We start from the raw sequence: 12271 nt of genomic DNA, 5'->3' as shown, positions 1-12271 counted from the left end.
CTTTGCATGCTTAATCCGACCAGCACATTATCTGCTGGTGCCCCCCAGTTTTAAACAGCACTAGTAATGAGCAACAACAACAAAACACACACACACACACGTACGCATGCATGCGCACATGCAGGAAAGCCCTGTCAAGACTAGAAAAAGTAAAAATTTAAGGGAAACCAACTTATTCACTTAGCTCAGACAGTTTCAAGGTCTGTTTCGTTTGTCAGTCTCTCAAATCAACCTGTTATCTCATAGTTTTATTTTACTGCAGTTCCTGTGTTTGTGTTTAATGTAATATAAATTATATATAATGTACAAATTACAATCTCGTATTTTCTTAGATAAAATTGGATTTGTAATGGGTTATATTGATGTTAAAACAAATTAAATCATATCTAAAACAAACGAACATGAACCAGAAAGATTTTTGTGTGCAAGATAATGTTTGTTCATTATCATGTTCGTTATCATTATGTTTTTCAAATTTCTTTCAAGTGCATTGTTTGTTTTGAAGTGCCTTGTTTGGTATCAGTACAAGTGTTTCATGGACTCGCTGGTAACACAGCTGGTATAGTTGAAAGCAAAGTTATGGATGTTATCGTGATGACATTTACAATGGTTGCTCATTGCTAGGTCTGTTTCATGAAGTACCCCATCATCCCTGTGCACCTGTGATGTGGTGGTCATGTTCACCACTAATGACATTACTCACTAGTTATTATGTTACACTAAACTCCTGTAACTTCAAAGTGACTGACATTGTGTGTGTGTGTGTGTGTGTGTGCGTGCGTGCGTGCATCGCGTGTGCGTGAGCTTGTGCATGCATCTACTGGGAAAAAGGAAAAGGCATGTCAGCGTTTGTAGAGTAGGATTTCATAATATGATCCAAGATGCAAACCTCTCTTGGCGTACACAACAGAGCGATGCTGGTAAAATAGCTGGCAGAAGAACTTATGATATAAATAATGACTTGAGTGATCATATAATGAACCTTGTTGACAGATCTATGTATCAGGAGAACTTATGATATAATGACTTGAGTGATCATATAATGAACCTTGTTTACACTAAATTACAGATGTATGTATTGACAGTCACAGGATCATTTTCTGATGCCTACCTCAGGAACTGAAAAATGGGAAGACAGCTGGCATTGTAATTGTATACATCAGTGCAAAAGTTCTGTAGTGTGAAATAAAGAATTCCAGTCAGATTTGTGGATATTTATTTTAGGGGGGGGGGGGGGGGGAGGTGAACTCAGACCATTTTATTTGTCTCCCTACTGTAGAATCAGACAGATTTGTTTTGTTTTTTTGTTTTTGCTTCTTGTTTCACAAGAGTGACTGAAAAGCCAGTGTATCACATGATTGCTGTGTGTTTGCTTGTTCCTCACGTTGTGGTAATTCACATGATGTATGTGTGTCTGACTTGGGTGAAGGACTTGCATGCGAAATGTAATTTTCTAATAATCAAAAAACGGTAACATAAGATGATGTCAGCGTGGTGGTCTTATCATGTCTTGTGAAAACAAGAGATGAGTCAGTAATCCTAGTCCAAACAGAAAGGGTCTTGTTGATACGTGGGGATGGAGACTTCTTTTGTTTCACACGGCTGTTAGCTTCCCATCTTTGTGAAGAGTGTTTGTTACACTTTGCATGGCTTTCAAACAGAAATAGTAACATCATAACAATAACAAGTGACTGGATCTGTCGGGCTGTTTTCAAATGATCTGTTGTTTCACTGAAGGATGTTTATTAATTTTTTTTTATCTTGTTTTATTATCATTATTTTTAACATCATGTGACCACAGTAACATTATTGTGCTATTTTCAGATTTCTTGAAATTGGGTACTGTTTGAGCTTAACATTTTTGTTTACCCAGTTTGGATGAGAGTTCGCATGATTACGATGTGGGAGGTTGCATGCCAGATAGCTGAGTTTGTTCTAAAAATCCTACTCTACCTCTTCACCTTCTACACCTACCCCCCGTACAACCCCTACCCCCACTACTACCCCCCCTTTTAACACATGTTTTGTGTTTAACACATTTCACATTGCCTGGAAAGTGTGTTACATTCATAACAAGAGTTAGCCACAAAAGTATGATGCATTGATATCCAGTTGAGTTAGCCTGGAATTTTAGTGGAAAAAATGATGCATAATTTCTGATGAGAGTTAGTCTCAAAAGTATGATGCATAGATATTCAGTTAACCTGGAATTTTAGTGGAAAGTATGATGTATAATTTGTAACGCGAGTTCGCCTCACAAGTATGATGCATTGATATCCAGTTAGCCTAGAATTTTAGTGGAAAGTATAATGTATAATTTATAGTGAGAATTGGGCTGGAAAGTAGGATGCATTTGTAACCAGATTTAGACTGGAAAGTATATTGCATTTGAAGATGAGAAGGTTTGCAGTTAGAACGACAGTTAGACAGGAAAGTATACAACAGTGCATATGTCACCAGAGTTGGAAAAAAACTGCCTGCCTCTTCTTTAATTCTTAGTTCTGTTGAGTATTTATTTGTTTTATGGGAGATGTATCATGTATGCTTTTCTGAAAGGAATATGAACACTGTGTTAATTATGACAATTTCACATAGATTTAATGATTTTCTGAAAGGACAATTCTGACAGTGATGGAACAGATGTCTGTCCTGGGGCCCTTTTTGCACACTGCGTGAGGATGGAGATTTCTGTCATACAGCACTCACGGGATCAAAGCACAGTAAAACAGCACATCAGTTTAGACAAAACCGTTTATATGTGAGCTGACTCTTTTGATTTGATTTGATTTATTTGTTTGTTTGGAATGGGTTCACGACAATGTCAGCGTCTCACTTGATGACAGTGTTGTTTTTGACTGTGAGCTCCAGGTATGTGCTGACATTTGAACCCCCTCCCTTTCCCAGTATCCTTGAGGGACAGTCATGTTTGTCTCTTGCTTAACTTTGCCCTGACCTCTGTGCCTCTAAGCCAGTGTAAGTGCTTGAGTTATTTGAAACCAGACAAGCAACGAGTGTCATTTAGTTATCATTGCCATGTGTGTGCGTGCGTGTGTGCGTGCGTGCCTGTGTGTGCATACGATCTCGTCATGGAGCGGCATTGGAATGAACATTTTGTTTCAGTTTCAGAGTTTGCTTCTGGATTTGTTTTTGTGTGTGCTTTTTACTTTCTGTTTGTTTTTTTTTTTGCTATTTATTGATTTGTTGGTTGCTGTTGTTTTTTTTGTTTTTTTTTTTAGCACCAATTAAAAACCTTAGGATCACAGATTCTGCCCTGATATATAGTTTTAAAGTCAGCGAGACAACTAAAATGAATTCACTCCAGATTAACGTTTGTGTTAATTCAGCAAAAGTCACCACAAGAACCAGTGCACACAGCCTTTACTTGGTGCAACAACAGTAGAGACCAGCTCTGGCATTCTTTTTCCTACTTTGTTTTGTTTTTGTTTTTGTTGTTTGTTTTGTCAGAAAATTTGAAAGTGTCAATTTTGCTTGATGGCAGCAGTCAATTGTTATTGTATATTACATGCTTTTTATAAATTTTCATCTGGGAGTGAAAATCATCATTTTGCTTTATCAAGACAGTTGGAAGTATCAAAGATTCACTTGTTATATGTACATTATGTGGAGAAGTCAGAAGCCACAGCAGCAAAAGGGTTGTCCTCTTGAAAAATTGTATGGAAGAAATCCACTCCCATAGGTACACATGGATACACTCTTGGCATGACTCAGACTAAGCACATTGTGTTATGCTGCTGGTCAGGCATCTTCCTGTTAGATGTGGTGTACATAGTGTATATTATATGTATCAAATAGTCCAAACTCATTGATGTCTCTGTGAGAAATTGAAACTATATGTATGACATCCTCATTAATCCAAGGACATCTGTGTTCACTGATTTCCTGTGCATCCATTCAGGACAGCAGAACTGAAGATTTGTGCTATCCTACAGTTGCTGGCATATCATGAGGAAGTTTCTCCCTCTATCTCTCTGTCTCTGTCTGTCTGTCTGTCTGCCTGTCTCTGTGTGTGTTGTTTTCTCTCTGTCTGTCGTTTTTTGTCTCTCTGTGTCGTTTTCTCTCTTTCTCTTGCTCTCTCTCCCTCTCTCTTTTTCTGTGTCTCTATGTCGTTTTCTCTCTTTCTCTTGCTCTCTCTCTCTCTGTGTCTCTGTCTCCGTTTCTCTCTCTCCCTGTCTCTGTCTCAGTCTCTCTCTCTCACTCTGTTTCACTCACAAAAAATGTCAATAACAACATTGATGACATCCTTTTTTTTTCTTTTAATGGTCATTTTATGAACAGTGGAACTCCAACTAAATGGACACAAGAGACCAGGCCAGCCTGAGGCATTGATGACATCCTTTTTTTCTTTTAACCCCTAGGCTGCCTGCATGACGAGATAACTCGTCATCGAAATATTCTGACTTTTCCCTGGTTTGCATTCACTTCCTTGGCAAAAATAGTGGTAGCTTTAGCCTGGAGAATCTCTCTAGATTCTATTCATAGCTAGAAACCCCATCTACGTCATGAAGCAGTCCTTTATTTGAACGTTTTGGTTGGGTCACTGTCCAAGTGTTTGCCCCACTTCTCTCCTCGCTCGCTCAACAAAATGTCGGACTGACGCCGTGCTCAAGACATGCGATCGTGACGAACTAAATCAACCATGATTTCTTTCTTTAGCTGATGCTCAGAAAGAATTGAAGCGTAAATTCGAAGGAGAAGATAGAGATGAACATTTATAGGACGATCTGATAGAAAATAAAGGGAGTAATCAAGAGAGTGGCCAAGATGCGACTGTCAGTGAGTGATGCCGGCTGTGCAGATGTTAGCAGACGACAGATGACCGAATCAGCAGCAGAGCGATATTCTTGGCACACAGCCAACGCGGTCTGATGAGAACTGAATCAAGTGACCGTGTGAGAGGGGTGAGGAGGAGGGGGGGTGGAGACTGAGGGGGCGTGGCCTCACATCCATCTTATCACTTGGAGAAGTCACAATGTATTGTGTATCTATCTCTATGGTTGTTCTAGTATGATTTTGTGTTTGCAGATATCCATTTGTCCAGAAAATATGATGTTTTTGTGCAAATTGCCTGACTAATGTTTGTAATGAACAAGTTGAAAATGTGACAAAAAACAAAACACTGATTTCAAAACAACAGCATGTCACTAAAAATATATAAAATGGGAAAACAGCATGTGTTTTGTATTCTTTATTCATTTACCTTTCAGAAAATATATACTTTTATGGGTCTTTCTCCAATAACAAACAGCACAGAATTTTTGGAAAATTTATACCCGTTTTTTGTGAAAAAACCCTGGCAAATAGATTTCACTTAAATCTTATTTTCCTGGCAGCGAAAGGGTTAATGGTCATTTTATTATTAACAGTGGCACTCCAGCTAAATGGACACAAGAGACCAGGCCAGCCTGAGGCATTGATGACATCCTTTTTTTTCTTTTAATGGTCATTTTATGAACAGTGGCATTCCAACTAAATGGACAAGAGACCAGGCCAGCCTGAGGCATTGATGTCATCCTTTTTTATCTTTTAATGGTCATTTTATGAACAGTGGCATTCCAACTAAATGGACAAGAGACCAGGCCAGCCTGAGGCATTGATGACATCCTTTTTTTTCTTTTAATGGTCATTTTATGAACAATGGCACTCCAACTAAATGGACAAGAGACCAGGCCAGCCTGAGGCACTGATGACATCCTTTTTTTTCTTTTAATGGTCATTTTATGAACAGTGGCATTCCAACTAAATGGACAAGAGACCAGGCCAGCCTGAGGCATTGATGACATCCTTTTTTTTCTTTTAATGGTCATTTTATGAACAGTGGCATTCCAACTAAATGGACAAGAGACCAGGCCAGCCTGAGGCATTGATGACATCCTTTTTTTTTTTAATGGTCATTTTATGAACAGTGGCATTCCAACTAAATGGACAAGAGACCAGGCCAGCCTGAGGCATTGATGACATCCTTTTTTTTTCTTTTAATGGTCATTTTATGAACAGTGGCATTCCAACTAAATGGACAAGAGACCAGGCCAGCCTGAGGCATTGATGACATCCTTTTTTTTTTTTAATGGTCATTTTATGAACAGTGGCATTCCAACTAAATGGACAAGAGACCAGGCCAGCCTGAGGCATTGATGACATCCTTTTTTTTCTTTTAATGGTCATTTTATGAACAGTGGCATTCCAACTAAATGGACAAGAGACCAGGCCAGCCTGAGGCATTGATGACTTCCTTTTTTTTCTTTTAATGGTCATTTTATGAACAGTGGCATTCCAACTAAATGGACAAGAGACCAGGCCAGCCTGAGGCATTGATGTCATCCTTTTTTTTCTTTTAATGGTCATTTTATGAACAGTGGCATTCCAACTAAATGGACAAGAGACCAGGCCAGCCTGAGGCATTGATGACTTCCTGTGTCTCCGTCTCCTCTCTCTTTTCATCTTTTGTCTTTTTATAACATTTTTCCAGACTTGTCTTCTTTTATTTTACACTCATGGCTTGGTGGGAAAATGAATTGATGTTATTCTGCTTATCTCATCACCACGGCAACATAATGTTTCATTTGTTTGTGTATTTGTTCTCTGCATTTCCTATACTGGTAACTGTTTATGTTTGTCAAAGAGAAGTTGCTAAAACTAGTCTACGCGTGTTTGTGTGTGTTGCAGCAAGTAAAAGTGATGCTGGGACCATTGTAGGCATCGTGGTTGGCGTCCTCGTTGTCATCATTGTGGTTATTGTCGTCGTCGTCGTCATTGTCCGGCGAAGGAAAGCCAAGCAGGAGGACGATTGTGAGTGTCAGTGCTGAGATGGCCGCGCGAATGAATTTGGTTTTGATGCCCTGTCGTGTGTCTGTCCTCATTTGTTGCCTGTAGTTTTGTTTGTCTCATTTGTTGTTTCCTCTCCAAGTATTTTCATTTTTCTTTTGCTTTCTGGATTGTTTTGTGGCTGACATGTGTTTTATGAAGTGAGCATGTAATGATCATGTTTAGGTTGTCTGTCACTCTGTGTATACTGTGTGTGTGTGTGTGTGTGTGTGTGTGAGAGAGAGAGAGAGAGTAAACTTTAACAAATTTCTTTTTATCTGGAAACACTTTGTCAGCACCAAATCTGGCTTCAAATATAAAAAAAGAGAGTACTTTCCACATCAAAAGGGTTGTGGCAAAATTCTGTAGAAAAATCCACTTTGGTAGGAAAACAAGTTGACTTACTTACAGGCGGAAAAACATCAACAACAAAAATTGTAACGCTGTCACTGCTCTCTCCCAGCGGAGAGCAACCCAATCTTCACACAGAGAAATCTGATGTGTCAAATGAATGAAAACATGAAGCCAAATCCAAGTCAAGTGAGGATAAGTACTGCAAATTAGTAAATACATCATTTGAATACGTCATCAGATATAAGAGAAAACATCCAGTCCATCCAGAATGTGTCATTTGTATGTATTATAACAGTTTGTACTTTCTTCTGTTTCAGAATAATTCATTGGAAAATTGCTCCATTATTGCACTCAAAACATAGCTGAGTTTTAAAATTTACACCATTTGAGAAGCTTTTACTGTTGAAGAACATGTTTCATATGTTATTTCCAATCAAAGGTAAATATGGAAACAGTAAGCATTTTATATTGAAGCTGTATGTTTTACATGTGTCCATTGTATGACTTGTATCCTCCAGTTTTGTGTCATGATTGATTTTCAGATGAGTGAATATTTGGTAAGCATCTGTCTTGTTTACATTTATGTCTATACATCTTCCCTGATGACATTTTCTTAATCTCTTTCCTCAGATGAGCCTGATGAACCAAGGAACAAGCCGTAAGTGATCTTTTGTGATTGGTTTTGTCAGGTTTGGTGTTTAGTGCATTTTGTCTGGCGTGTTGTTCAGTATATTTTGTCAGGTTTGGTGTTCATTTTGGTGTTCAGTATATTTTGTCAAGTTTGGTGTTCAGTACATTTTGTCAGGTTTGGTGTTCTATATATTTTGTCAGGTTTGGTGTCCATTTTGGTGTTCAGTATATTTTGTCAGGTTTGGTGTTCAGTACATTTTGTCAGGTTTGGTGTTCAGAACATTTTGTCAGGTTTGGTGTTCAGTACATTTTGTCAGGTTTGGTGTTCAGTACATTTTGTCAGGTTTGGTGTTCCGTATATTTTGTCAGTATATTTTGTGGTGTCCCATACATTGTCAGGTTTGGTGTTCAGAACATTTTGTCTGGTTTGATGTTCAAAACATTTTGTCAGTATATTTTGTGGTGTTCCATACATTTTGTCTGGTTTGGTGTTCAGTATATTTTGTCAGGTTTGGTGTTCAGTATATTTTGTAGTGTTCAGAACATTTTGTCAGTATATTTTGTGGTGTTCCATACATTGTCAGGTTTGGTGTTCAGAACATTTTGTCAGGTTTGGTGTTCAGTATAGTTTGTCTAGTTTGGTGTTAAGTATATTTGAAATGTTTGTTTCAGTACATGGTGTGGGTGTTTGAGTGTTTTGGGTGGTTTCCAGTGTTCAGATGGGAGTGAGTGAAGGCGCTTGTGCAGAAGGATTGTGCATTCCTATAAGCAAGTTTCATGATAAAAAGTTTAATTGGATTGTGTCATTGGAAGAATGATGTTAATTACCATCATTCTGATAGAACATGTTGATAAAGAAAAGACCCCATTGTTTTAATTTTTTAAACTAATCCAGTCAGTACTGCCTCACTTTACCCAGTCAGCCCTGGGGAATTTCCAGCCTCTGCAGACTTCCAGGCAGGCCATACTGATGCAGGGAAAAAACATGCAGAAAATGTATGGTTTTTCCTCCAGATTATGTGTAGACACTTGTGTGTATGTGTGCATACGTGCGCACGTGTGTGTGTGTATGTGTTACATATAGAAAATGATTGAAGTTTTGTTTAGGGAAAAAAAAAGCATAGTGTGGTGTGTGTGTGTGTGTGTGTGTGTGTGTGTGTTACATATAGAAAATGATTGAAGTTTTGTTTGGGGGGAAAAAAAAGCATACTGTGTGGTGTGTGTGTGTGTGTGTGTGTGTGTGTGTGTGTGTGTGTGTGTGTGATATGTGACATGGAGAGTGCAGCGTGATGTACAGACATGGAGGACGTTGTTTTCAGAGATGACCGGTCTCACCCCAACCCTTATGTGTCCGAGCCCCCTCCTGTCTCCTACTCCCAGCCCAACCGATTCCGCAATGACAGAGAGGTGAGTACAGGCTGATGCTGTGCTTGGGGGGTTTGGGGGGGTGGGGGGGTTCGAGGTCTGTGGTGCTGGTGGTGAGTGGTGTGCTGTTTTCCCTCCCCACCCCCCACTCCCCTCCTTCCCCACGGAACAGGAGCCCCTCCCCCCCACACCCCCACACCCTCCCCCAGGGTTCCCTCACCCCCTCACCCCCTCACCCCTCACCCCTTTCCAGACGAGACCATCAAGAAATGTCATACTTCCCTGTCGCCCAAGGTTTTATTTGGTGTGGATACTCTTGGTGGTTGTTTTTTTTTGTGTGTTTTTTCATTTGTTTGTTTTTGTTAAATCTCTTTCTTGTTTGTTTTGGTGTATTTCGGTTTTTTTGGTTTTGTCTTTTTTAACGTTTCTTTTTGTTTTATATAAAAAGCCAAAACTGTATGAAATCCTAGACTTATGTTTATGTGTTCTTTTGTTTCACAAAAAGAAAGAAAGAAAAAGAAAACTCTGTGTGTGTGTTTGTGTGTGTGTGTGTCCAGTTCCTGAATAGTACCCCAGGTGTGTTTTAGGGTCTTGAATTCACTGAGGTCAGCAGTAGGTGGTAAAGGTGTGAATTTTGCAGAAAAAAAAACCTGTCCTTGTTTTGTTACACCTGTTGCTCTCTAAGAAATTGAGAAATGTCGGTCATGTTGTGAGACTTGTTGGTCGAGACAGCCCTCTGTCGTGTGATGACCACGTCCTCACTCAGTGTCAGGTATTAGACTGGAATCTGAAGGGAGTTAGAATTTGGAAAGAGGTTCAGATAGGAGTGATATTCAGATAAAGCAGTGATTGATTCTTTCGCTGACATAGGTGACTTTAGTCAGCCAGACAGTTTACTGCCACAACCAGACAGTTCACTGCCATAGGTGACTTCAGTCGATGGGACAGTTCACTGCCATAGGTGACTTTAGTCAGCCAGACAGTTCACTGCCATAGGTGACTTTAGTCAACCAGACAGTTCACTGCCATAGGTGACTTTAGTCAGCCAGACAGTTCCCTGCCATAGGTGACTTCAGTCGATGGGACAGTTCCCTGCCATAGGTGACTTTAGTCGACCAGACAGTTCACTGCCATAGGTGACTTTAGTCAGCCAGACAGTTCACTGCCATAGGTGACTTTAGTCAGCCAGACAGTTCACTGCCATAGGTGACTTTAGTCGACCAGACAGTTCACTGCCATAGGTGACTTTAGTCAGCCAGACAGTTCACTGCCATAGGTGACTTTAGTCGATGAGACAGTTCACTGCCATAGGTGACTTTAGTCAGCCAGACAGTTCACTGCCATAGGTGACTTTAGTCGATGAGACAGTTCACTGCCATAGGTGACTTTAGTCAGCCAGACAGTTCACTGCCATAGGTGACTTTAGTCGACCAGACAGTTCACTGCCATAGGTGACTTTAGTCAGCCAGACAGTTGACTGCCATAGGTGACTTTAGTCAGGCAGACAGTTCACTGCCATAGGTGACTTCAGTCAACCACACAGTTCACTGCCATAGGTGACTTCAGTCAACCACACAGTTCACTGCCATAGGTGACTTCAGTCAACCACACAGTTCACTGCCACAGGTGACTTCAGTCAACCAGACAGTTCACTGCCATAGGTGACTTTAGTCAGCCAGACAGTTCACTGCCATAGGTGACTTTAGTCAGCCAGACAGTTCACTGCCATAGGTGACTTTAGTCAGCCAGACAGTTCACTGCCATAGGTGACTTTAGTCGACCAGACAGTTCACTGCCATAGGTGACTTTAGTCGACCAGACAGTTCACTGCCATAGGTGACTTTAGTCAGCCAGACAGTTCACTGCCATAGGTGACTTTAGTCAGCCAGACAGTTCACTGCCATAGGTGACTTTAGTCGACCAGACAGTTCACTGCCATAGGTGACTTTAGTCAGCCAGACAGTTCACTGCCATAGGTGACTTTAGTCAGCCAGACAGTTCACTGCCATAGGTGACTTTAGTCGACCAGACAGTTCACTGCCATAGATGACTTTAGTCACATGGAGACATCCGGTTAAAAGGACTGTTTTTCCACATTGTAACAAAGCTTAACAGCGGCAGCCAGTTTCCCATGCAGTAGAACAATAACTAACCTTTGCCCGCATACTGAGTTTGAAGTGAACACATGCACTGTGTTGTTTTGACAAGAACCGAACTGTGTGACTGACTGAGATTGAAGTGAACACATGCACTGTGTTGTTTTGACAAGAACCGAACTGTGTGACTGACTGAGTTTGAAGTGAACACATGCACTGTGTTGTTTTGACAAGAACCGAACTGTGTGACTGACTGAGTTTGAAGTGAACACATGCACTGTGTTGTTTTGACAAGAACCAAACCTTGTGACTGACTGAGTTTGAAGTGAACACATCCACGGTGTTGTTTTGACAAGAACCGAACTGTGTGACTGACTGAGTTTGAAGTGAACACATGCACTGTGTTGTTTTGACAAGAACCAAACCTTGTGACTGACTGAGATTGAAGTGAACACATGCACTGTGTTGTTTGGACAAGAACTGAACCGTGTGACTGACTGAGATTGAAGTGAACACATCCACGGTGTTGTTTTGACAAGAACCGAACTGTGTGACTGACTGAGTTTGAAGTGAACACATCCACGGTGTTGTTTTGACAAGAACCGAACTGTGTGACTGACTGAGATTGAAGTGAACACATGCACTGTGTTGTTTTGACAAGAACCAAACCTTGTGACTGACTGAGTTTGAAGTGAACACATGCACTGTGTTGTTTGGACAAGAACTGAACCGTGTGACTGACTGAGATTGAAGTGAACACATGCAATGTGTTGTTTTGACAAGAACCAAACCTTGTGACTGACTGAGTTTGAAGTGAACACATGCACTGTGTTTTTTTGACAAGAACCAAACCTTGTGACTGACTGAGTTTGAAGTGAACACATCCACGGTGTTGTTTTGACAAGAACCGAACCGTGTGACTGAGTGCATCCAGTCTAATTGGCGCTGGGGCGTGTTTTTCACACCAAAACTTGGCAGTGAAAGTGGCAACTTATGCAGATTGT

The 12271-nt window shown here is 40.5% G+C and overlaps 1 protein-coding gene across 2 annotated transcripts in view; it reads left to right on the top strand.

Moving 5' to 3' along the window:
• LOC143291570 (uncharacterized) overlaps window positions 1–12271 on the top strand; it is a 61330-nt gene that overhangs the window by 16640 nt on the left and 32419 nt on the right. For both annotated transcript variants that reach the window (XM_076601491.1, XM_076601492.1), the window contains exons 6-8: window positions 6685–6807; window positions 7807–7834; window positions 9126–9213. In XM_076601491.1, the coding sequence (XP_076457606.1) occupies window positions 6685–6807; window positions 7807–7834; window positions 9126–9213 (239 nt within the window). The remainder of the gene's footprint in view (window positions 1–6684; window positions 6808–7806; window positions 7835–9125; window positions 9214–12271) is intronic.

Source organism: Babylonia areolata, chromosome 17 (assembly GCF_041734735.1).
Source record: "Babylonia areolata isolate BAREFJ2019XMU chromosome 17, ASM4173473v1, whole genome shotgun sequence".
Lineage (NCBI taxonomy): Eukaryota > Metazoa > Mollusca > Gastropoda > Neogastropoda > Buccinidae > Babylonia > Babylonia areolata.
Note: the sequence above shows the minus strand (reverse complement) of the source record. Positions and strands in the feature narration are given on the sequence as shown.